The following is a 26,668-nucleotide window of genomic DNA, read 5'->3' as shown; positions in this document are numbered from 1 at the left end:
TCGTTAATGATGTCTGATTCGTCTTATACAAATCAGAATTCTTGAACTACGCTTTTCAACCGAGTCAACAAAACACGTTCCAACCCTCTATAAACGTAATCTTATACCATACATTTCATATATGGCGGATATCAGTTGTGCGGTGTTAGATCAAATTAGTAAAGGGTTGGAACGTGTTTTACAGTTGGACTACGAGTGGAGTGCGGATCTGCTTCTCACAGCCTGGCGCCTCACTAAACGATATAGCGCCACGCGTCTCAAAATCGTGTGTGATTGTGTGAGCAAAAGACGAGTGAGAACGTGGTTTTTCTTCTCCATTCCCGCCCAAACCACTACCCCCGCCTCTTTTCTCTCTACCAACGAAACCCTAGCTCCCCTCCCTCCACTGCTTGCAACCCTCTTCCCGGCGGCCAGAGATCTCACTGGCGATAATAGACACCGGCGACTCACACCAGGTAAATCTCTCCTAAAATGGTTGAACACAAGGGTTTGAAAAACCGGTCTCTCATGCTGGGGTTTTTCCTTTTCATCTGAGTAATTTCACCGGCGATTATTATCGGAAGCTTACTATCACCGGAAACCACGACCAGGTCTAGGTATTTTTCCCATTTCATGGTTCGAGTTACTGTAAATTTTCCTAGTTCCAATGTCTGCGTTTTTGTGTTCCTAAACAATTGGTCTGCTTGGACTGAATCATTTCTTGGTTCATGAAACTAAATTTTCTTGGTTGGAATGACCTAATTTCTCTTACTTCGAATGACTGTATTTTTGTTTTTCTAAACAATTAGTCATGAAACTAAATTTTCCTGGTTGGAATGACTGTAAAATCTCCTAGTTCGAATGACTGTATTTTTCCTAGTTCCAACTGGTAAGCTTTTTTTTTTTATTCATCTTCTTAGTGGTGAAAATTACATTTTCCATTATTATATATATATATATATATCTAAATAAAAAAGTAAGTTTCCTGGTGATTCATTTTCTTCTTAAATAATAAGTCTGTTTCCTGGTTTGGGTGTATTGATTTTTTCATCTGAATTGCTTTTCTCATTTTTTTTTCCAAGAAAAGTACGTGGGAAGCGGGAAAGCTATTGGATATGTTAAGTGAACACATCAAGTCTGAAACATACACTAAGAATCTGATTTTCAACAATATGATTTCTCACGAAAACAATTTTGGTTTTAGATGTGACATATTCTATTACTATTTTCATCATGTTGATTTTATTTTTTATTCTCCATTTTTCTGATGCTATAATGTTTTTATTAATTGGTTAAAATTTGATATGTGTAACAGGAAATGGAGGATACCCCACAACCCAGAAGGTTGGCTTTTGAACCAGATGGAGATATAGGTCAATCATCGAACCCTTCACCTAATACATGTGAAATGGATGGTACTAACACTACCAACAATGAGAATGGGATAAAACCTTCATCCAGCATAGTTGAACCATCCACAGCTAGTGATCGTTTACCTACAGTTGAAGAGGGTAAATCCGTTGATACAACCATACAAAATAAACTCAAGGAAAAGTTAAACCTCGTTCCTGAAGAGTGGACTCCGAAGGTTGGCATGATATTTCAAACAGTAGATGAAGCGTATGAGTTTTATAATACATATGCTGGGCATGTAGGATTTAGTATTCGAAAAGAAAGTAGAATATTTGACAAGCGGGCTAACCAGATAAGGTATAGCAAGTTTTGTTGCTCTAAAGAGGGGAGGCGAGCTGTAGATAAGCGTAGAATCAATTCCAAGAATCGCCGACCAGAGACAAGATGTGGTTGTATGGCAACTATGAAGATAAGTCGTGTGAAGGATGGCTATCGCGTTATTGATTTCAATGAGAATCATAATCATATGATTGCTACTCCTATCAAGCCACATGCATTGAGCTCTCAAAGAAGGATCATTGGGGTACACGGTACTCAAGCTGAAATGGCAGATAATCCAAGAATAACTCCAAAAGCAGTGTTGGAGTTGAAGGCCAATGAAGTTGGTGGTCGTGAAAATGTTGAGTTCACTTGCATAGATTTAAACAATTATTTGCGTTCATACCGGACTAGGAATATGGAGAAGGGCGAGGCAGGTGGCATTCTACAATATTTTGAAGATAGACAGTCTCAAGATCCATCATTTGTATATGCAATACAACTTGACCAAGCTGAGCTAGTCACAAATCTGTTTTGGGCAGATGCACAAATGATAGTGGATTATGCTCATTTCGGTGATGTTGTTAGTTTTGACACAACATATAGAACAAACAAGAAGAATAGGCCATTTGCAGTATTTGTAGGGGTGAATAATTATAGGCAAACAATAATATTTGGTGCTGCATTATTGTATGATGAAACCGTAGATTCATTTGAATGGCTGTTTAAGGTGTTTCTCAAAACAATGGGTGGTAAAAAGCCAAATACAATTCTAACTGGTGATGATGCAACTATAGAAAAAGCGATCAATTTGGTATTTCCAGAATCACACCATCGGTTGTGTGTTTGGCATATGTTCCAGAATGCTACGAAACACCTTAGTGGGGTATTTGAGAAGTTCAGTTCATTTTCTCAAGATTTTCGAAGTTGTGTGTATGATTTTGATGATGTTGATGAATTTGAAAATGCATGGAATGACATGATCAATAAGTATGGACTTCAAGATAATGATTGGTTGCAAACATTGTATGGTAAAAGGCACAAATGGGCACTTGTATATGGACGACAAACATTTTCTGCTGGCACGAACACAACACAGAGAAGCGAGAGTTTGAACAGTGGCCTCAAGAAATATCTCAATATCAAGTATGATTTGTCAAGCTTTCTTCAACACTTTGAGAAAGTGGTTGCTGATAAGCGGTATGAAGAATTAAAAGCCGAATTTGCAACAACACAAAGCACCCCAATCATAGCAGCACATGTGGGAATATTAGATTATGCTTCTCATGTGTATACACCCCCTATTTTTTCAATGTTTCAGAATGAGGTGTTGCAACAATTGGACTGCAGAATTGAAGAAGATCATGTTGTTTCTGAAACAATAGCTGAATATACAGTTGGATTGTATGGGACAAATCGTCGATTCAAAGTCACATTTGATTCAAGAAATAATTCAGTTAGTTGCAGTTGTAAGAACTTTGAATTTGTTGGGATCTTGTGTAGGCATGCACTGAAGATACTTGATTATAGACGTGTGGATATCATACCCCCATGCTATGTATTGAAAAGGTGGACTATTGGTGCAAGAAAGTCTAGGAGCGAAGCATCTCATGATTCTAATCAGTGTTCTGATCAAGCTACAAAGATAGCAACACATAGGAAAGAGTTGTTTCATTTGCTCACCCAAGTAGTAAATAAGGCTGCACTTAGTGATGATGTGTATAAGATGGTTATGCAAGCGGGAGAGAAGCTTTTGGAAGATGTGACAGGTTGTTTAAAGCAGGCATCAATAGAACAGTCATCTGTAGCATCTGATGGTATGAAAAATTGAAAATGATAATAATAGGTCTTCAATGTTGTATTCCTAATTAAAAAATCGGGCTTGATGGAATACTTTAGGAGTAGCAATCCAGAAATGATTTAGAGATCATATGGTTATAATTCATCTTGCTAATTTTTGTCCATATGATCTATAGCATTGAGAGGATTGCACCTCATCACTTTTCTGTCATGGCTTTTTTGGTCTTTCTTTGTGTTGTAATGTTTTATTGAATGCTTTAACTATATTTGTTTGATGATACTAATATACTAAACAATTCAAGTTATCCAACCTTGGCTGAAATGATTGATCCAAAAAAAAGAGAAACTTGGCTGAAATGCAACTACATATTTGGAGTTTTTATCCTGATTTAGGAAGGTTGTTTGGAACACTAGAAAACATCTATCTTGGATGAAATACAACTACTTATTTAAGGCACCATTTTTTAGAACTTTAAAGAATGTTTCTGGTGTTCCAGGAGCAAAAAGCAACTGTCTTGTGCTCCTTGGAACACCATAAATGTTCTAAAGGACTGCAACTAAACTTATTCTAATTGGGTGGTGAAAGGGCATACCTCATGCAAGGAACCCCTTACTGAATCACAACCCATAAGTGCATGTTTGAGCTTGGATTGGAGATGCTGGATGCAAGCATGGGAGAGTTTTTCCTTTATCCCCTTTATCCATCTATGCCTAGGGTTAGTTGGTTAGATTGGCAAGCATAGAAGGAGGTCCATGGCTGAAATACAAGACAGTCCATTACCCAACATTGGTCCCAGCTATTTGGGTCCTAGGGACAAGTAGCCTAGATTTTTTTATCTTAAAGAGATTTTAGATTTGTAATGTTTAGTTAAGAAAGAGAATTAGATAGGAAGAAGCATAAGATCTGATATAAAGGAAGTTACAGCAGGGAATATGCAGTTCAGAGTAGGTAGGAGAGAGAATTTGATTGGTTGTTGGGGGAAAGAGAGGATAAGAAAGAGAAATAAGGAATAAAGGGAGAACTGTATCAATCTTGCCACCTCAAACACATTTAATTCATATTATGTATCTGATACTAGCCAATTAAAGACTCCCTAATTTATAGATTTGCCATTTCTACCTACTTGGCACATTTCTAATCTCTTCTCTGAACACTCCAACTCCCAACCAAATAACACCCACGTTCTCCTAAGACCAACCACTATCTTCCTTGGATCTCTAATAACTACTTTCCTAGAAATATCGTGCTCATTAAACTACATAAGAATAACCTCATTACAGTTAGAATGCTTACAAGTTCATCAGAAAGGTATCACTTTTCATATCAAAATGGAAGACAAAAATACATTCATTTATTAGAAACCCTAAGATTTTTTTATAGCAACTCAGAATTTTATTAAAGCTTGAAAAAGAAGAGAATACAAGTTGTTAGACATAAAGCCCTTTACAACAAAATCTCAACACCCCTTTAATATTGAGCCCAAAACAAATGATGTCTATTTACTCCTTGCTTTGCTAGTCCATCCGCCAACCCATTAGTGGACCTCCTAACCCATCTTACTTGAATTTGCATTTGTCTTGACAACATCTTGAACCGCCTGAATTCATTTTTGAATTGCCATAGTACCCCTTCTCCTTTTTCAACCAACCAATGACAAATTTTGAATCCCCTTCTACAATCAGCTTTGTAATTCCCATTTCCTTAGCCTTTTGCATTCCACAATAATAGCCAAAAAATCATCTCTCACTGAGTCACCCTGATCAATAGGCCCCGAAAGCAAGCCATAAATGTTCCCATTCCCATTTCCATTTCCTTAGCCTTTTGCATTCCACAATAATAGCCAAAAATTCATCTCTAATCACTCCAATTTCAGAAGGTTCCGTATTTGCCAAAACTACTACCATCAAAGTTAAGTTTCATCCACCCATCACTTGGAGGAGACCAAACCTCCAGTACTTTTTGTTTCCTAGAGGAGGAAAGCGCAATTGCCGCCCAATTTTGAGAGAAGTCTTCCATTGAGAAATCCGAAAATAGTTTTAAAGTCTTTGCCCATTATACTACTCTTATTGTAATAGTCTCCAGGACTGCCTCCTTATTTCGTTCTCTTTCCTTGAAGTTTCTTAAATTCCTTTCCTCTCATATTGTGCATACAACTGCTGCCCTTACACACTAACACAAGATTCTTCCCCTTCTCTTTGTGCATCTCAGGAAAGATGGGCTAAAGAGCCTTTCCAAACTCACAGGAGGGATTCACTTGCAACCAAAAAGAGAGCAGAACCATTTCCAAACACAACAAACAAAGGGGCGGGAGGTTAAGAGGTGGAAATCACTTTCACCATTCAACTTACATAAAATGCACCAATTAGGAGACAGCTCCAATTGGCATTTTCTTTCGCAACAAGTCATTTGTGTTTGATGCATCCATGGTAAGGCATTGACTTTTGGGGGGAGGATAAGGGCATGCTAGATTTCTTTTACATGAAAGGAAGGGGAGAGGAAGTGTCCACAAGGGAAGAAAAAAATGATTTGCAAGTGAACAATCCAGAAGGGTTGAGGGACATGCCTATTAACCACTGACTCATTAAAAACCAGACTGTCCAAAATTTTCAAAAGGTTAGACACTGAAGTGACTACAGACTCTCTAAAGATTCTCACAAATTCCAAATTCCATCTCATCCCAGGAGAGGAAGAAGACCCAATGAAATCAGACACAATCTCTTTAAGACTTGAGAGAGCATATAGAGAAGGAAACACATCTTTCAAAGGTAGATCCCCAACCCACACATCTTCCCAGAATCTAATTCTATTATCAGAAGCAAATCATACATGATATGCTCAAGGAACTGAGGGAGAATGCCATACACTGCGTTCCACGGTGTTTCTTGATTGACCCTTTGCAGAATATTGGCAAGCCATCCGTACCTAGAAAACCCATGAATACTTGAAACCACTTTATGCCAAAATCTATCATTCTCCAAGGGAAAGTGCCACAACCACTTGCTTAACAGAGACAAGTTCTTACTATGATGCCCATATAAATAAACTTGTCATAAAATCACATCCTTGTATAAATGGAAGCTCTTCACTGTGCCATAAAATCATATAAAAGGAATCATATCTCCTCACTGTGTTATAAAAAAAATTAATCTCTAGGAAACATTCAAACTAGGAAACATACTTATTATTTAGAAACATACTTATTCTTAATTGATAAAAAAAAGGAAACACACTTATTATTTAGGAAAAAAATTATTGTCACTACTAATGGGATAAAAAAAGCTTAGCAGTTGGAAACTGCATTTTTTTTTACAACTAGAGAGCTCTCTCTGCTCTAGTTCATAAAAGCTTTAGCAATTTTATTCCTAAAACATATATTTTAGGAACTTTTTTTAGTTCTAGTTCTAGTAGAAAAGAGATGAATGACAAGCTATAAAGATAGAAAAACAAAAAAATTGATAAAAAAAGAAACATTAAAACAATAAGTAAAAACCCCAGGAAAAATTACAGGAAATAGACTGATTGTTTAGAAAAACAAAAATAGTCATTAGAACTAGGAAAAATTGTATTCATTCCAACCAAGAAGATTTAGTTTCACGAATTAGGAAAAAATATAGTCCAGGAAGCATACTAATTGTTTAGAAAAACAGAAGTGTAGTCATTGGAACTAGGAAAAATTAGTCACTCGAACCAGGAAATGGGAAAATACCTGGACCTGGTTGTGGTTGCTGGTGATAGAAACCTGCTGGTAATGGTCACCAGTGGGAGTGCCCTGCAAGTGAAATGGAAAAACTCCAGAATGAGAGACAGATTTTTCATATCCTTTTGTGCAACCGCTTTAAGAGAGATTTACCGGTGTGAGTCACCAGTGTCTATTCTTGCCAACGAGACCTTCACCTTGGTTGCTGGGGAGAGGATTGCAAGCAGTGGAGGGAGGGGAGCTATGGGTTCGTTCCTAGAGAGAAAAGTACCATTTTACAAGAGATTTACCTGGTGTGAGTTTTTGGTGCCTATTTTCCAGTGTCTATTCTCACTAGTGAGATCCCTGTCTGCTGGGGAGAGGATTGCAACCAGTGGAGGGAGGGGGAGCTAGGGTTTTGTTCCTGGATAGAAAAGAGGCAGGGGGTAGTGGTTTGGGCGGGAATAGAGAAGAAAAATGAAAAAAAAAAACATTGAATTAAGCTGGGGGTAACAGATTTGGGAGCTAACGTTGTAACCTCCCTCTCAATCGTGTTTTGCTCTTACATGATTTTGGAGACATGTGGCATCACAACGTTTTATGAGGACGTTGTGAGTTCCCTGGCTATGAGGAGCAGATCCGAACTCCTTGCATTTGGTTCTTTGATTTCATCTATTCTTTCTGTACTTTTGGTCTACTAGCTATATTTCTGTGAAATAATGAGATTTTGTAGTAATATTGCTTGTTCAAGTGTTTATCATTTTATAGCTTTTCATAGAATTTATAAGTTCTAGGAAGGCTAAAGTGGATAGAATTTGATTGTGGTAACTATCTGATTTTTCCTGCCTGATGACTATTATTTACTTTTTAGCTTCTTAGGATTCTGTAATGGCTGTTATAAACTTAAAATGATATTAGAACAGAATACTAGTTGATTAGTTGAATCATACATATAGCATAGGACATAATGCAATCAACATTATGAATGATAATGCAGGGAAAATGAGGTTTCAATTTCTCAACTAATGGTTTCTATATTGTGTCATTCTTCATTCAAACAATTATAAAAATGTACTGAGTAATTGGATATGAACTCTATTTTGTTTTTTTTTTTTTGATAAATAATATGAACTCTATTTTGTTATTTAATGGTTTAGTTTTTTCTATTGTTTGTCTACTACATTTATGCACTTTTTGGTATTTGTACATTTTAAATGACAAGTAGCTAGTTTGGAATTATTGCTTAATGGACAAGTTTTGACTTTTGACTTTTGACTTAAGTGAACTTTTTGCAGGTTCTTCAGCCAGAAATTTTTTCCAATGTTGGCTTCTGAATTTTGCATCCCCACTTTAAAGATATTGGGTTTGTGCAGAACTGCAGATGGGGATTCATCTCCATACAGAGGTATGTCTGGTTGTGAAATGCATTTGAATCCCGAGGCTTAAACAGTGCTGCAAATGCGGGGTTATGTACTAAATCTTCTTTTCCAAGTAAGAAAAGCTTAGATTTTTTTTTTAACTAGAAGGTTTAAAAGTTATTTTCAGAAAATGTAAGTAAATTAAATTCCTTAAAATTGCTATCTAGGCACTATCTTTACACATTCCTCCTGGATTTACTCTTATATAAAATAATGTAGTTTATGGGAGGAAAAACTTTCTATTAAGTGCCTAGAGCTTCCAAATGCATATGTCCTAATCATGGACAAGTTGGTAATACCATATCTATCTGGTGTTTCTAATAAGAAAACATTCCAGTCAACAGTGAGGACCCAGAAATGGATAGGCAGTTACTACAATAATTTTCATATGTTTTTCTCATCCATCAGTTGTATGATTGTTAGAAAATATTAAAGCTTAGGAATATGTGGAATTAATTAAGATTCCTTTCATGTGCATGTAATCAGGGTTCAGGAATTAATTTCTAAAGTAACTTAAGTGATTCTCAGATAGTTAGAAAATTAATGTGAGTTTTAATTTGCAAAAACAATTTAGTCATAACCTCACGTGCAACCTGTTCTGTTCCCACCCCTATCATGTCAAAATACAATTGAAAGGTCAATTATGTGCTGGATCAGATTTTTGAGACTACTGGAAAGAAAATAATCTGTCATCTGTCTTTAGCAGATTCTAGAATCATTTGCATTTGCATTTGATATCCAGAAGTAAGGGAAAGCCAAAATTCAAACATTTTATTGTGTGTCATCCAAACATGTTAAAATCCAACACAAGCTGAGAAACTTTGGGAATATAGAGGTTCTCGTATTTTGTATTCACGAGACATTACAGAATTAGTACTATCAGAATCCCCAAAAAACTTGGCAATGGAAAACCAAGGAAATTTAAATAATCTTCCAATATTTACAATGAATAAATTGAATCAATTTACAACTAGCAAAAAAAAAAAAGAAAAAAGAATTACAGAGACCTGATATAAAAGTGAAAGAAGTGGACAAGTGACTCGGTAAGCTTGGAAACCTATCTATTTGAATTATGATCCACATTGTTTGTACCTATCCATAAAAAAACCTTGCCATTTTGTTTAATTCCTTAACATTAGTACTGCAACGTTTAATTCTTTTTGTACTTTCCATCATCACTTTCTTCTGAACTGCTACACTGCACTTGACCCCTTGCTGCTGCTAGACAAGCCAACTTTCTGCAATGAATGGATGAAGCAAAAGCATGTCAGCTGTCCACCTGAAGTCAGCATTCCTCACAAAACATCTGTTTAGGAAATCCTTCCCTTATTTCGATATTTCAACCGGTATCACAGATGATTCAGGTCCAAAGCTCCATGCTAGCTTCCTAGTTACCATCTCAGCCACAACGCAACCAAGAGCCCATATGTTACATGGAGGCTCCTGAGAACTGAATGTTAACAGCAACAGATTCTGGTGACATATACAGAGGTGTGCCCTGTCTGACGGGGTGGCCCCTTGTTCTGTAGAGCCTTCTTTGCCAATCCAATGTCGACAATCTTTGCAACATAGTCTGAGGCTTTGTTCCCATTCTTCGTCTTTCTCAAAAAAAGATGGTACAAGGAGGATGTTCTGTGGCTTTATATCGCAATGAACATATAGCCACATGAATGAATATGAGCGAGACCCTGAAGAATCGACCTGGTATAAAGCTTGACTTCTGATTCAGGCAATCCACCATTTGAATTATTTATTCGGTCTGTAAGGGTGCCTCCAGAGCCATGCTTCCAGCAACACGTTATAGATCATCTGGCCATTCTCGGTTGTGACCTAATCTCCAAACAGTAAACGATGTGAGGACATCCATTGAGGTTGGAAATAATTTCTTTCCTTCCGACTGATGAGAATACGATTCAAAGACTTTTGCGCACTTCACGGCCATTACAGGAGGGAACGGGTTTCGTTGCTTGTTGGGTTTCCTTCTGGTGGCCAAAGAAACTGTGCCAGAAGCTTCCTTTTCCAATTGTCGCGCCTCTTGTCCACATTCCACCATGAACCTCCATTATCTATTGTCTCTTGCAGACTGCCTGCTCCCTTTGATCAAAATTCTACTCTATAGTGAGAAACAAAGGAACCCACCTCAAATAATCATACAAGGATCCCGTTCCGGTTATGGATTACTTACAGAGAGGATCAAAGAAAGAACCTGGTTACAGAAAGAAGAGAAAGGGTGTTATAGATTTAAGATAAGAGCAGAGAATCAAAGTGAAGAAGCCCAATTCAGTAAATGGAGAAACCCCATTTAGATTATATTACCTGACATGAGAGAATCGAAAGAAATTAGCTTAGTTAGAGGAAAAATATTGTATCTAAAACGCAGTCCTACTTATACTCGAGGTCTGAGAGTTTCTATAAAGTAAAAACTGCAGCAGTTGGAAGTTGGATTCCCGCGTTCCATAACATCAAGTCTACGTACGCAATTAGTTCCATAATGTCCAGTCTACGTGGTAGCTTTGTTATTTTGTTTTCTCATGAATTAATGTGGGTTGCTTCGAGAAGGATCTCGTTTGGATGGTGAGATTTCAATCTTTAATAAATCGGTCTATGCAAATTTGAGCATGGTCTACAATTTGGGTGGTAGGGATTAAAGGCCATGATGCATAACTAATCAACTTCATTAAGATATTGAAGACTCATGTGTCAATTAAAATCAATCAAGAATCGTTTGATAACTGAAGTTAGCTTTAGGCCATGTTTGGAGCCAATGCCATTTTCCCAGAAAACAACGCCATGTAGGAGTTCAATGCTGGGGAAAACATTGCCCGTTTGATTTGGTCTGAAAAAAATGCCCTTTTCTCATTTTTATACCATTGCTAGCAATGGTTAGTTAATGCGATATTGCAAAATACCTAGGTGGTAGTAACAGTCCCGAAAAAAGCTGCTTTCTAAGAAAATGACACTTGAGAAACGACAGTGGTTCCAAACACATTACCTTATTGAATGGCTTATTGCTGTCTTTTAGTGGATAAAATAATTAAGTAATAAAATATTCATGATTATGATAACCTACCCAACATCAGCTTCAGCCATTAAGGAAACCCCAACTTTCTTGGCCCTTGAATCACTTTGAAATTTATTCACCCAAAGACAAATCAATAAGCTTTTCAGTTCAGCCACTTAAATTGCTATCAAATGGTTGCTTATGTGTGCTTCAATTGGTTCTAAAACAGAATCTTTTTGGGTGTTCAAGAAGCAAAATTGGTAGTTTTAGAAACCACTAATCCAACATTTCTGAACATTGAATATCGTCAATCTTTTAACATGCCAAAATCTCGTTTTTTTTTTTTCATAAAAATTAAAAGAAGTCTTATGAGCAAGGTGCCAACCGGTTTGTTAATTTCTAAAACACAATTTTTTTTTTCCGCCTAACAAAGGCGTAATATCTTGTAAACACATGATGTCTAGTGAACAATGATATTTAGTAAGCAATGCAGAATTTGGCTGTAGAATACAACTCCCGATCTCCTGTCTATGATATTTAGTAAGCAATGCAGAATTTGGCTGTAGAATACAACTCCCGATCTCCTGTCTATCAAGACAAACCCAAAACTGAACCGATAATTAATCGGAAAATTGAGTCTGACCTGGCTGGATCCAATCATACTTGACGCCTACAATCACCAATGGTAATAACACCTTAAAATTTCATATTTTTTAAAAAATAACATATTGCTTATACTTTTACACAAATTATAACAACAATTACAAGAAAATCAGGAGACCTCTATATAAAGACAAAATTGATATTGTAATATGTTTAAATAGATTTTTAATGCTAAAGTAACAGAACGGGTATAAGTCCCTTTATCCCTAAACGTCAGAGGAAGTTTAAGGGCATATGGAGAGGCGAGGTTTAGGGGATTTACCCTTTTAAACTATATAACTAGCGAGGGGCACCTGTGCTAAGCACGGGCAAATAATATTGAATAATTGGGAGAGTAAAATATGAAAAAAAATTGAAAACAATTATATTGGCAGTCCCAGTTCTTGATTATTCGTAATAGAAATGATATAGAATAAATGGCAGCAGCGTAAAGAATCCAGGGCCCTTTGGGATTGGAGGAATCTTCAGGAATGAGGAAGGGATTGTTACTGCTTTATTCTCTGGCCCTATTGGAGAAGGCGACTCTCTTAGGGCTGAGATCCTTGCAGCGTTTGAAGGTATTCGAAGAGCAAATGAATTAAATATTAGCCGCTTGATTCTGGAAGGTGATTCGAAGGTGGTGGTTAGTTGGTTGAAGATAGAGGACAGTGGTTTGTGAAACTTTAACAACGAAAAAAAAAACAGTTCTTATGGCTGGGTAGGGACATTGAGATTCAGTACAGCTGGGTGAAAAGGAGTGCCAACTCATTTGCGGATGAGTTGGCCAAGCAAGGAGTGAATAGGGAGACTGTGTTTTGGGCTAGTTTTTAATATTTTTCTTTGCATTCCCTGTGTTTTCTGTTTTTGGGGAGCTAAGTTATTTTATCTCCCCCTTTGTATACTTATTCCCTTTCTTATCTTAATTTATTGAAAATGATGTTATTGATAAAAAAAATGATATAGAATAAAGAGAAAATAGTTTATATATAAAGGGATACAAATTTCTGAAGGACAGAGAAGATTATTCATCGGAAAAAGAAAGAATTGCAGCCTAATATTTCCATTTGTGTAGGTCTCATCCTCACCCCTATGACATTGAAACAACTGCAACCTAATATTTCCATAAAAGAAAATATTAACAATATAACTTTCAAAAATTCCAAAATGGTTCTCAAAGAGGATAAAGAACACAACAATCTAAAACATGCTTACTTGTCATTTGAACATTTCAATCAGATATCCTCATGTTGCCATGATTCAAAAGAGAAGTGAATCTCTATATAATTTCTGTAGGACAATGTGCATTTTTTGAGATATGGAATACCAGCCGTGGCTCCTCCAATCTGTTGCTAACAACAATTGCCTCCTATGTACAAAAAATGGTCCAAATATTTAGATTAACAAATGGCAATTAAGATCCTTAGTTTAAAAATAGGTTACCTATGTTTATTTTGTATTTGAGTATGACTGAAAGTCCCTTCAAGGGTCTCTCTCTCTCTTATATGCATAAAAGTCATTCCCTATCTCTCTTCCTGAACCCTATTATAAAGATAAAAAAATCTTCTTAGAGGAAACAACACGAGTCTTTTTGCAACTAAATTCCCAATAGCTAAGAAACAATTTTATTGATATTAGTGAACGCATTTGGTCTCCTCCTTGTTTACCTCATTCAACATGAGTCTCTTCTCCATGTTCTAGCAGTGTTGGGCAATCAAGATATCAGCAGTTGAGACCATTTGTTCTCTGGTGAAGAACTTACTATAGTTTCCAATAGCAACATTTTTAGCTCTTGGATCCTCCACATCAAATTAATCCATCTTCCATTAAGACCATGTAGATGGGAGCACCACCCCCCTCCCCCAAGGATAAAAAAAGGCCCTGCAGGTGTGGCTCCTAAATATGGATGGGTTATTCTTGGGCAGTTCTATTATCCAACATAAATTTCAAGGTATTCTTCAGGACATTAAGCAATGGCATATTCTCCACTCATTCAAGTACTTCTAATTGGGACCACCTTCTTCCCAATTCCCATTGATGGTTATCTTTTCAAATGCAGGAAGATAACCTTGTTGAAAAGCATGGAGAAACATGGATGGTTTCTACATGCTTGTCTCTATAGTGATTGTTTTAGAAAAGATGGAAAATGATTTTCCATGGAATGGTCCTGGCAATCAGAAGTTCCACCTTGTGGCATGGTCACAGGCAAGAAAGCAAGCGAAGAGATGGGCGCCAGGTCATTAAGTGCTATGAATAAAGCCCTCCTAAATGGTTTTGGTGTTTTAGTGAAGAACAAGAGCATCTATGGAGGAAAGTTTTCTGTGGTAAATATGGTTTTCCTCAGTTTAGGTGTTACTCATGCCAGGCAACAATCCCCCATGGCAGCAATTTGCGGAAAGGAACAATGCAAGTTTAGGGACAGTTCCTCAAACACATGACATCTAAAGCTGGTGAAGGCTCTCACATTCTGTTCTGGACAGATTCTTGGTATGGTGATGGACCTCCTGCTGAAGCCTACAAGAATCTGCTCCATATTGGTGCAGAAAAATTTGCAATGGTGACTGTTATGAAGTAGAGGCTGACCAGGTGGTGTGGACCCAAGGCTGAGATGGAACATAAATGATTGAGAGGTAGCCACCCTGCTCTCCTTGTGAAAAGAAGCATGACACAAGAATCTGGAAGCTTACTAAAGATGAAGGTTTCTTCATTGAGTTCCTTCTAGAATTCCATAATTGGCCACCTTCAGGACTCTTCCCTTGAAGGTTATCTGGAATGCCCATGTCCCGTCCAAGGTACCATTCTTCTTGTATACCGCAGTTTTGGACAGGATGCTAACAATCAATCACCTGATCTTTTTTTGCTAAGTTCAATCACTTGATCTCTAAAGGCATGATGCTGACCAAGATGTGTTGCCTACATCAGCAAGATAGTGAATAAGTTCCTTAGTTTCTGATTCATTGCAAGGTGACTTATGAGGTTTAGTGTCACTTCAGCTGGCTCTTTAGAAGCCCTTGGCTGATCCCAGGAAATCAAATACTGTTGCTTTCATGGCTTTCAAAAGGATATTTTAAAATAAGTACAATCCTTTGGAACCTTCTGCTTTTCACAATATGCTCATGAATCTGGAAGAACAGGAACAGTATTATCTTTGATCTTAAAAGCAGCACCATAGAGGTTTTAATTGGGAGATTTAAGAACCATTGATTAGGTGGTCACTTATTTCTAAAGACTTTTATGAATATTCTAATGATCACATCAGATAATAGATCGATGACTTTCCCTTCATGGAGACATTAATGGGGATTAACTGTTGTATCTCTTTGTCACAGTTCTAGCTCGGCATCTATGCCAAGTTCTACTTTGAGGGCTGATCCTCTTGTCTACCTTGTTTATTCTTCTTAATAAATTCTTCATTTAGTACTTTGGAATACAAAGTAGCTAAAAGCCTAAAACACTTGTAACCTGTTTTAAGTTTAATAAATAAAATTACTTTTCCAATCAAAAAAGTTACTGCCAAATTTAGGTTGAAATACAGAAAGAAAAGGCATTTGCTTCAAATAGCAGCAGTAAACTTCTGTAGATTAATATTTAGATGCCTAGATCTTAATAAAATTGAAAGAAAGAAAAGAATGGTTTCCATCAAAACATGAGACACATAGAGATAATTTTCTTCGCAAAACCAACAGAAAACAGGGCTATAAGAAAATTTATTGATAAAACATAACTACTTATCCATGGATTGAGATAAATGAGATGCTCAAAAAGAATTAGCAACAGTCAACAATAGAAGAGCTTTTGGTTTATAACTTTACATTCTCTTGTAATGTGTCTACTGGAAATTCATACCGACTCCTTTTAAAGCACAATGGATGGAAACACATTTAGAAAAGCTATTCTAACACTATAGGTTGGGCTAGATAAAGTGCCGTTGCTAAAGACACATGAATGCATTACCTGCTCCTTCCAAATCAGCAGTTATAGTGCCAAGCTTTACTGCAAGGGGGTAATTAGTTTCTTTGTAGTGTTCAATAGCATGGTTGTTTCCACCACTATCATCCCAATTTCCCCTCCCACAAAGGATCATCCCATCAGTTAGATTCAACCATAGATTTTCAGTCTTGTCACACTTAGCACATGTCCACCCAGATGGAGGGACAATGACCCATTGCCAATCTGTTGAAGATTCATGGCATAAGCACTGACTTGCTTCTTATCAGCTGTCCAAGCTGCTACTTGCTCTTTCCGCTCAGCACCTTCAGCCATTAATATAACATCAACTGCCAATCTGACCTGCAATTTCGAAGCATAGGCATGCCTTGGCAATTACAACCAAACATATTCTCTTTGATATAATAAATAATGAGAAACTACAATTACCTTTTCTGGTAACTCAAAGGAAGGAAACGAAAGCTAGACAAATTCTGGCAATATGACAATGTTATGGAATTCTTCATATTCAGGTTCATGGTTGTCGAAACCACCCTCCATACCTGAAAATAAAACAGAATAATGTAGAAAAGAGTGTTGTTTTTCATAGTCGAGACATAGCTTCCACCGATAAACAGGAATTCATCCATGGCTTGAATAAAGAGAAGGAAAAGTAATAAATGTATGTTTGTGTACAAAGAGCTTATTTGATAGCAATCCAACTCCACCATTAGAATGCATTTGGTTTCTACCAGAAGTTTCAAACAATTCGAATGGTAGTACAGTAACAGCAAGGAAATAATAAGCCTGCAAGATATACGACTGACAGCTTCTAAATGCTATAAACCTCATCCTTTTTTTAATATATGCATAGACGTGTACAGACTTAAATATATACCTATTGCCAGAACAGTCGGTTTCTTGAGGGGCCTATCTTCAGGAACCGGTTTTTTCGTCTGTTTTATGTGCAAATAAACCGGGTTCCCAGTCTTTCCATAATTCCAACCCACATAATCCTTCCCAAACGCAAGAAACGAGTTCATGTCGATGCACAATCAGCCTTCGGATCTCTGAAACTCGCAAAGAAAAATATCAAAGAAATTAACTTCTTTTGGTGAAAAAAGAAAATAAGCAGAACTCATGGTGCTCGAGTACTCGGGAGCCACATAACCAAACTCTCCAAAATCCCCATGGATGAGAGAACTATCGTTAGAATCAGCAGACCTCATGAGCCTTGCGAGTCCAAAATCAGTAATCCGAGCATCTAGGTCTTCGTCGAGGAGAATTACATTGGAACTTATGCTCTAGTGCAGGAAAGGGGGTTGGCAGCCATGATGAAGCCAAGCGAGGCCCCTCGCCACACCCTTGCCAATCTTAAGCCTCGTTCTCCAATCCAATGAACTGTGCTCAATGTTTGTAATGGCAGAACCGTGCAACAGAGAATACAGAGTTGCGTTAGGCATGTGTTTATAAAATAAAAGTCTCTCATCTTCTACTAGAGTTCCGCCAACTTGACCTTCATAAAGGGTTTCTGGAACAACAAAACCTGAGCAAGCTTGCGAGCCCTCAAGTGCTCCACCTAACTGCTATCTTCATATTTTCCAGCCCCATACTTCCTCCTGCGAAGGCGACGACTTGACCTCTTGCTAAAACCACCACAGTTGGACCCAAGAGGCCTACCGCAGAGCCCGTTGTTGCCGTCGAAGCCAGCGGCATCGAAATCGGAAAAGGAGGGAATCGTACCGGAGAGACGGTTATTAGCAACCGAGAACTTCTTGAGACGAGTAAGACGGGAGAGTTCATAAGGGATTGAATCGGAGAGACGATTGTTGGCAAGTTTAAGACCATTGAGAAACTTGCAATCGACGAGCTCAGGAGATGGAGGCGAAAATCATGGCAGAGAGGAGGATAAGAAACAGCTGGGATCGATCTCTCGATCTCACCTTGGCGAAAGCGAGTCCTCGTCCTCGAGCAGTTCAGGTTGGGGCTAGGGTTTCAATATGGCAGTGTTGATGGTAGCGAGTAGTCGAAGAACAGAAGTAGCGGCGAATTGACTCCATTTCTGAAATCAGGAGAGAGAGAACGCGGGGTGAGGACTGAGGAGAGAAGTGGAGAAATAGAGTGACACACGTTATGCTTCAAAATGGAGGGAGAGATACTTGTCTGCATTATTCACACGTGCAATTAACTGATACAATGCTAACTACAGTACTAAAACAGTAAGATTCCGTTTTGGGAAAGGGGAGAGAACCCCTTTCGTTTTATATAAGATAAAAGATTGGTTCGGAAGAACAGGTACTGGTCCCAACCCAATTATCTGTTATACCACATATACATAATATTATCTTATCTGTGGACCAAATTTGGTTTGTTGGCGATATTTGGTTAAAATAATAAAATAAAATTTACTAAATATTTGAATTTAATAAAATACATTGCTAGCTGAGGTTAAACCAAGGTTTTTCAAATTGAACCGGACAACAAACCGGTTAGGGGTCCAATTCTTGGGTCAAATGAATGAAACCATGGCTAGGAATGGCCGAAATGGGGTAGGTCAAATTTGGGGATCCCCGTTAGGAATGGCAACAGGGTGGGTTTGGGGTGGAGACCATATTCTACATCCTCAACCCCGATCCTTGTCGGGGAAAAAATTTAGCCTTTATCCCTGACCCCCGATGGAGATGGGTTTCCCATTGGGGACCTGAATTCCTAAATTTTTTAATTAAAGCCTGTTGTTGAAAAAATTATTTATTTAAATAAAGAAAAATATTAAAATATAACTAGTATTTTAAATATATTTATACTATATATATATATATAGATAGATAGATAGATAGATAGATATATTATGGTGGTATAGCCCCTGCCTATGTCGCCTTTGTTGGCTGGTTGCTTTGCTTTTCTGTGTACATCATCTCATCTACTATTCTCTATTAATGGATTTCAGTTATCTTCTTTCAAAGTAAAAAGACAATTTTCAATCACTTAAAATGAGCAATTTATACTCAAAGAACACCAATGGGTAATTTGATACAATTATATGCATTCAGTCATTATGCTCAAGTTCTTCCCTATTAATTTGAAAAGTTGTCCTTTTTGACACTAGAAATATTTTCATTGCAGTTCCAAAGGGGGTTTGTGAAGTTTTCCAATAACATTGATGTTTTGAAATCTTTAGATTTTGATGGTTTGGACCCTGATCTTGTTAAAAGTTCTTTCTAGAAAAAACTGTGATTTGCTGAACAGCTGTGCAAGTGTTGGAAATGCTAGTGCTCAGTACTTGCTTGCAAAGGTAATTTCTTCCATGTTTTTGGGTTGTATTTTTGTTTTGATAAGTTTATTACTCCTTAAGATGAATCTTTGTTCCCCTTCTTATATTTTGGGTATTTTCTTTTTCTATGGTGCATTGCTATTTTTTTGGGTTGTATTCTCTTTTGACAAGTTTATTACTCCTTGAGATGAATCTTTGTTCTCCTTTGTATTTTGGGTATTTTCTTTTTTCTATGGTTCATTGCTCTATTGATTTCTAAATGTGCAATTTTCTCATCTCTAAGCAGGTCCTTCTCTTGAGATGGCAAGAGACGGGAGAGAATAATCCAGAGTGGCAGCTGGTGAGGCCATTTTTGTCTCAGTGCAGTATGTGTGATTTCTATAAAATGGGTCCAGTTTTGTTCCTTTATTTGGCATGCATTTATGGCAATAACTTTATTGAAGAGATCTTTCCTTATTTGTATAAGATGAAAACTGGTTGTAGCAAACATCTGGAATTTGAGAAATCCATCCAATCAGTTAAACATCAGATATCAAGGTTTTGTGCTAGGAATATAAAGCAATTGTAAGGGAATTGGACGAGTATGAGAAGATCAAGGAAGCATCTGCAAATTTTGAAGAAAGTCGACCCAGCATATATTCTTCCTTTCAATTTATTGCAGAAGGCTGTACCAACCAAGTCTTGCATGAAAGCTTTTTACAATTCTTGAGGTTGTTGGTCTCTCAATGCAACATTCAAGACTTCTTCAGATTGTACCCAAGTATGACTAATTTCTTTGACTACGTCTATGGTCCTGGATTACCTGAGCAAGTTAAAGATCTCTACTCTCATCTGAGTGATATATACAGAAATTGTGGAGAAATATATAATGGGATATGGTATGATATCTTCCAATTTCAAAAACTGGTGCATCAAATGGAAAATTTGTTTAGGAGGCATGGCGAATTGGTAAAGGAATTGGAAGTAAACAAGAAGAAGAACAAGAGCAATGAAGTAGCTGCAAGGTTTGAAGTAAAACCATCCAATATAATTTCAGCTTTTGACCATAGGAATTCTCATTGTTAATTTGATGGAATGTGCAGCAGTTGGTTTGGTGTTTGTTCGAGGTGACCTGTCCAAATGACCTGTTAGATTTGTTTTGTTTGCTTGTCTATTATCTACATATTTAATGACCTTACTATGGTTTTTTGTTTCTATAACCCAGTGATTTGTAAGGGGCCCAAGCTCCCATTAGCAGTAACCCCATAGTGATGTACAAAGCAAACTTGTTTGGAATCCTATATACCAAGAAATAAAAAAAACAGTAGAAAGCTTTTATCCAATTTGACACACCAAAGCTTCAAAAATAATCCCCAAAATCCCTACTAAACAGATATCATTTTGATACAGGATGAAACCAAGGATGATGATCTTATATCAAACTCCCTTTCCCCTTCTACTCACTCTACAACCAATTGCCAAAAGCATTAGGCACACCAAAGCAGTCAAGAGAGCCAGACTAGATACTCAGCTTTTTCTGTTTCTCTTTCTTTTATTTGATAATGCCCCTCTTGGAATTTTTTTGCATGATAAGACTTTGAACCCTTGGGAAAACCATGAAGTATCAAGTTGTGACCTGTATAGAGAAATGGGATCGTTGGTGTTACTAAGGCTGTGTTTGTTTGCAGTGCAAGATGTCACTGCCGGTTCGGTTTTGTCGACGTTTGTTTGCAGTGTAAAACGGTCACTGCTCATTCGGTTTTATCGACGTTTGAATGGAGTGAAATTTTACATTGCAAATCAATGTAACGTTTGATTATTGATGTAGTATTACATCGATGGTCACGTTTTTCGATGCTTAACGGTTCAGAAATTTCAAACAGTTCGGTGTGAAGCTCTATCGATGAGGTTTTACACCACAAACAAATGCAGCCTAATGGAACCACCGTGGTAAATGAGACTACAACAGCTGAATGTTGGAGCTTGGGTCATGGCTGTATGTCTGGTCTCATGGTGCAACATTGCCAAGCTAGAAGTTCTATGTAACTCATAACAGGATAACTTGTAGGCACAGGAGAGATAAGAATGGACTGAAAGGCCCTAGGTTCATCTATTTAATTACTTCTGTGGACTTAAATGTATATACTCAATTTTAACCGAACAGCTCATCTCTAGCCCACTAGAGCTGTGCCCATTGGCTTACCTTTCTGCATATGTACTCACCCTTCAAATGGCTCAAAAGTCTTCCTTGGATGGTGCTTTGTGGGCCTTTAGCTCTTCTTTTAATGCAAGCTACTGACCCAAAGAAAAGTTGTGTTTCTCTTCTTATCTTAAGATAGCTTGGATAGTTTCAAATTCTTAGACAGTTCGATTTGTACTAATATTTTCACAAGTTGTGACTCTCTTTGCTTCCTAAGATAGCTTCCCACTCTTGCAGCTGCATAGAGGCTTGTCTCATCTTTCTAGTTTGAATTTTGAAAAGAGGGAAAAAGGCAACATGACTTCAACTCATACCATGAGACCCTCCAAAGATGTCAAGTATAAGATTAGAACAAGAATTCACATGATGTTTACAAGATTTATCCCTTCTCAACTTCTTACACTGTATAGAACCCTTGTATGATTGTCTGTCAAGGTACCTACTTAAGCTTCAAGTTTCTCATTCATGGACACAAGTTGTAAGCCTTCCTCTTCTGCATCTGAAGACACGGCATCTGGAGCCTTAGTCAGTAGGTCAGATGGTATCAGAACATCGGATTGATCTGCTCTAGGAACAAGGAAAATCAAGCTCAATGTAGCAAATCTCAGTATATTCCTGATGAAGAGTACTGACCATAGGTTTGTGAAGTCTGTTCTTGTTACATGAAACATATGTAGAATTATGCCTCCACCCCACTTGGATGAGAGTGAGCCAAGGCTGTCAATGCACATCAACAGGGCAAAGAAGGTTCCTTCAATGCCTAGAGGGCAAAGTTTGGTGCTTAACACAATCATGGGCATCCATCTTATTCTGCTCACAATCCGAGAGACACACTCTTCCAGGATTACAAAGAAGTAGTCGGGGATCCCTAGTTTGAGGTTCCATCGAAGGACAAAGATAACATCAAGCATGCCTGAGGTTGCATAGAGGAGTTGGGCAAAGAAGAGCAGATTCCTGAATGGGTATTCCTTAAGAACCTTGTGGTAGACTAGGACCCCAACAATGGAAGCCATTGCACCAATAGCATATATCATCCCAACAAACTCCTGCATTGTTTAAGGTGAAATCAAGGAAAACTGTAACAACTATGAAACTGTGCTTACATGGTTTGAGAGAGATATACCAACCTGAGAAAATGCAGGGCCAGCGTTGGGGTCAGTGTACCAGTAGAATTGGCCTTCATGGGTGCTTATGCTTAGGGCCAGAGACAGGTACATGTAAAGAGAAGGCTTCCAAACTTGAGGATACTTAATGGTTCTGTACATGCCACTGATTGCTCCCCCTAGCTTGTCCAGTGCCATCTGCAGCATAGGTACAATCAGTCCAAACTGTCCAATGCACTGGATGACTGGTGAAAGCCCACAGATTAGCTCATGAGCACTGAGCAGTTGAATATGGATCCACTCAATCCAATCTGATAATATTTAAATATACATGCTTGTATCTACATATTATTAAGATCAATTTATTAGTAAAGTTGGATTCAAATGGATATGCCTAGATCCAAATTTGATCCATTTATATTCAGATTGGGTTGGATCCATGGAAAATTCTACCTAGCCCTGTTAAGAATTGGGATCTGCTCTTCACACAGCGCTCCTCACACCCACCTCACAGGCACATCCCACCGTGCATTGGGAACATCTCTCATGACTAATAACACACAAGTATAGGAGATGTTCCCGATATATGGTGGGATGTGACTGTGAGGAGCAGATCCGGTCTCCCCTGTTAAGTTAGAATCTCTATAGGTCAAAAGGATCTCATGTGGATGTTGTGGGCTACTGAATGTGCCCCAGTTGACCCCAATCTGACCAAATAAAGAGGAAATATCAAACCCGACCCGACCCATCCCAGTACACCTATACTCAACCAAGATATTTCAATGCTGCACTGTTAGATGGGCCAGGTTTAACACAGGTTTACCTCAACCCAAAACCTGGTCAAGGCTAACCCATCTACTTCTGTCTCCATACGAAGTAGACATTCCCGCTCCTGCGTTACATGTCAGGAGTAATCCAATATTCTATAAGGTTTGCATTTTGGCACAAGCAGGTGGTGAGCATCAAATACTGGGCCAGTTCCCAGCTGCCACAATAGAACACTGTCTACATACAAACTCCCCTGGATGTTACCAATGCCCAAAATAATTCCGAGGGGGGGGGGGGGTAGCAGGTAGCTGAACTCGATGACTTATATTATTAACTATACCCTAAACATTTTATTATATGATTTTTTTTATCAAGTAAATGACAAAGACAATAAGGCATTCAGTTTAGCTTTACTTCAGCTGTTATCCAACAGTCACTAATTAAAGACCAAGAAGTCTCAGGGAAAATGAAACAAGAGAAGAAAAGGAGAACTCACCTTCTTCTCAGAATGGCCACTAGTCTTCAGTTCATAGATCACAAATCCCAGCACTACCAGCAGAGCAGGTGGGAGTGCCAGAAGTCCCAGAGATCCCTACAACAGAAATCATGAATACCCATTTCAACTTTCAGAAAGAAAAGGGAGGTTTGAACATCAAAACAAGTGACTGAATCAATAGATAAGAAGAAACCATGTACCTGAGCTCCCAAGTGATGAACAAAGAAACCACTGGTGGAGTACCCAACCAAGGCCCCTGCCGACATGCAGAACCCACAGAGGCTCTGCATGTCCGGCGCCAATGCCGGAATCTCAATGCTATTCCTGGCAATGCATGCATCAATCGTCACATCAGCAATTGCCACGCTTGCTGCAATCCCAATTAAGCAACCCAGTGCCATCACAATTGACAACTTGGCATGAACAGCGATAACCAAAGCCGGAACAGCCCCCAGAGCACCGGCGAGAATGAAGTACGGACGGCGCCGGTAACCCCTCACCGGGAAGACATCGGTGAGTAATCCCCAGATGGGTTTCATCACCCAAGGGATGTAATAGAGCCCATAGTATAACTGGACGGCAGAAGGCTGCACCTTCTGCACATCCTTCCAGTAGTAGTCGGAGACCACCCGGAAGAACGACCCAGAGAAGCCTTGGCTGAGGCCATACACGAGCACCACCCCAAGCACAAAGCTTGTGTTGAGTTCCCTGCAGAGCATCCGAAGCCAATGAAATGGCTGTTGGATGATGGAGAGAAGACTCTTGCTTGGGCGTGTGTCCGGCACAAGCTGCTCGATCTTTTCATCATGAGATAGGAGTTGTTCTTTGGAGGGATCAGGTGGAGGAATCTCTGCAAGCTCTTGTGTCTCTGTGGTACCCATCTGGAGGTTGAGTTGCAGAAGGGATCAGCAAGCAAACAAAGAACATGAACGACTGAACATAGATAAAAAATCTGGGCAATTAACTAGCTTTTGTTGACTTGGGAATCTGGAGAAATGCTGCAGAAATCCACCAAAGTGGCTTTCATTTTCCATTTATTGAACACTGTTACCCAATCGAGAAAGATAAAAACAAGTGAGCTGTAATAAACATTAAACAAGTTGCCATGCACAGATTTTTCTTTTCTCCTTTCATTGTTTAAGATTTCTTTGGGTTAGATATCAGACAAGTTGGTGATATTTTAATCGGAATTAGAATTATTTTTTAGAAACATAAACCCGGTTGGTGATGGTTAAACCGATCATCTCATGAAAGGTCTATTAATGGGTCGTATTCATTGATAGATATCAGAAAAAGTTACAACCAGTGTTATAAAAGAGGTGAGTAATCAGGTCGTATTCATCAAAATTCATGGTATGCTTTCATTGTTCAAATTGTCTTTAATACCACGCCTCTCCAGTATTATAGATTTTTTCTTTTTCTAATATATTTTAAAAAGGGAAATTGTCTAATATATTAACCATAACTTTTCAAAGCCTTTAGAGAGAACCCCATGTCAATAACTTTTTGTTTTTCAAAATTCACCATCTGATAGTGTTTGGAAGTTGTTTACATTAGCATAAGTGCAATTTTTATAATCAAATTGTCCCTGAATGGCATGCTAGTCATATTAAACATATTTTTATGTCAGTCTAATCTAACCTCTGATAGAAGTGGATGTTGGGTCCTATGGAGCCAATGTCCTCTTCTTGACCATAGGTCTTGTCTTTCATCTCTGTTCTTGTTCATTTGAAATTAAAAGGGGCAAAGTGAATTGTACTGTGAAAATAGATATGTAGCATTAGATTTGAATCAAAAGCATTTTTTTTTTATTTGAAACTCTCTTTTTTACTTAAATATGCAAAATGGGAAGAAATTTTTTAGACCGAAATATTTCTGTTGTTGTTTTACCAAAGTTTTGCTTTATTTTTCATTTACAACAGAACAAAGGTAAAATAGTAATCTACCAATATTTGTTAGTATTTAACGTCAATTTATTGACATGGGGTTATTTGGATGTTTTGAAGAGTTATGGTAAGTAAAAGAAATGTTGAAAAGTCATGGTGAATTTTAGACAATTTCCCTTTTTGAAAATTCAATAATAATTAATTTAAGTTGAAAATTGGTTCATCGATCTGTCAAAAAAAATTTGGTTCATGGGTTCCAATGTATCACTTCTCTTCTCTATAATAAAAGAAGTGTCCTAAACTTATGGGTCTAGATATTGCAAAAATACACTATGCATGTAGGAATATCATGACTTCGAGGGGTGGGTTAGCGAAACCCCTACCCGACTAGAACTCAATTCGGGTTGAGGAATGAAATCTCTAGCCCTAAACCCGTGCGAAGCTGACTCTAACCCCACCCTGTAGGGTCGGGTCAAGCTAAGTTTTCCATTTAACCCGGCCCATTGACATCCATATTCCATAGTCCATACCAATGTTTTAAAAATTGGCTTAGAACCAGAACCACTCTGGCCATTGGTTTCTAGATCAATGGTTTGATGTTGATCATCTAGTGTGAACGAATGGCTTGTTGTGATTTAAACAAAATAAAAAAATAATTAAAACACAAAGTGGGTGTTTGGCATTGATGTTGTTTTTTGAGAAAACGATACCATGTAGGCACCACATCAGAGAAAGCGGTGCTTTAGAAAACGCTCTCATGTTTGGTACCTGATTGAGCGCGATCTAGATGCTCCAAGCTGAAGGGCAGCTCGGATGTCGGTTGCTTAGTTGGCTAGTCGAACTGTAAGAAGAT

General features: G+C 38.0%; 2 protein-coding genes and 1 pseudogene across 15 annotated transcripts; 1 reads left to right on the top strand and 2 right to left on the bottom strand.

Annotated features, from left to right (window-relative positions):
• The first annotated feature begins 293 nt into the window (after positions 1–293).
• On the top strand, positions 294–22,611 carry LOC104609176 (protein FAR1-RELATED SEQUENCE 5-like). Of its 13 annotated transcripts, none has more exons than XR_016079390.1 (5): positions 294–596; positions 1,295–3,467; positions 8,409–8,532; positions 19,236–19,404; positions 19,670–22,611. XR_016079390.1 is itself a non-coding variant. In XM_010275414.3 (3 exons), exons 2-3 carry the CDS (start codon positions 1,298–1,300, stop codon positions 8,459–8,461), a joined length of 2,223 nt encoding a protein of 740 aa, XP_010273716.1. In that variant the 5' UTR covers positions 294–596; positions 1,295–1,297; the 3' UTR covers positions 8,462–8,850. The 13 variants fall into 13 exon arrangements, 4 of the variants coding, with proteins under 4 accessions (XP_010273716.1, XP_010273714.1, XP_088749015.1 ...); XR_016079387.1 differs by having other exon boundaries at positions 295–596; positions 8,423–8,532; XR_016079392.1 differs by lacking the exon at positions 19,236–19,404.
• LOC104609174 (ubiquitin carboxyl-terminal hydrolase 14-like) lies at positions 15,874–17,828 on the bottom strand (annotated as a pseudogene). Its single transcript, XR_016079707.1, has 4 exons — positions 17,697–17,828; positions 17,011–17,416; positions 16,563–16,675; positions 15,874–16,475 (listed from the first exon to the last, which is right to left on the bottom strand). The product of XR_016079707.1 is annotated as a ubiquitin carboxyl-terminal hydrolase 14-like (transcript).
• On the bottom strand, positions 21,881–25,081 carry LOC104609173 (putative folate-biopterin transporter 6). Its single transcript, XM_010275410.3, has 4 exons — positions 24,130–25,081; positions 23,930–24,025; positions 22,690–22,863; positions 21,881–22,608 (listed from the first exon to the last, which is right to left on the bottom strand). The coding sequence occupies exons 1-4, from the start codon at positions 24,808–24,810 to the stop codon at positions 22,006–22,008; spliced, it is 1,554 nt and encodes a 517-aa protein (XP_010273712.1). The 5' UTR covers positions 24,811–25,081; the 3' UTR covers positions 21,881–22,005.
• Between the last annotated feature and the right edge of the window lie 1,587 nt (positions 25,082–26,668).

The sequence above is a fragment of the Nelumbo nucifera genome, chromosome 8 (assembly GCF_055504915.1).
Source record: "Nelumbo nucifera cultivar China Antique chromosome 8, China Antique-T2T, whole genome shotgun sequence".
Classification (NCBI taxonomy): domain Eukaryota; kingdom Viridiplantae; phylum Streptophyta; class Magnoliopsida; order Proteales; family Nelumbonaceae; genus Nelumbo; species Nelumbo nucifera.
This window is presented reverse-complemented; position numbering and strand designations above follow the sequence as displayed.

Coding starts and splice junctions, on each gene's coding strand:
- LOC104609176 (XM_010275412.3), top strand. CDS start 1,298: ATGGAGGATACCCCACAACCCAGAAGGTTGGCTTTTGAACCAGATGGA. Junction 3,468..8,422: donor GTCATCTGTAGCATCTGATG/GTATGAAAAATT, acceptor AACTTTTTGCAG/GTTCTTCAGCCAGAAATTTT.
- LOC104609173 (XM_010275410.3), bottom strand. CDS start 24,810: ATGGGTACCACAGAGACACAAGAGCTTGCAGAGATTCCTCCACCTGAT. Junction 24,026..24,129: donor TTCATCACTTGGGAGCTCAG/GTACATGGTTTC, acceptor TTTCTGTTGTAG/GGATCTCTGGGACTTCTGGC. Junction 22,864..23,929: donor GTGGCCATTCTGAGAAGAAG/GTGAGTTCTCCT, acceptor CCTATGCTGCAG/ATGGCACTGGACAAGCTAGG.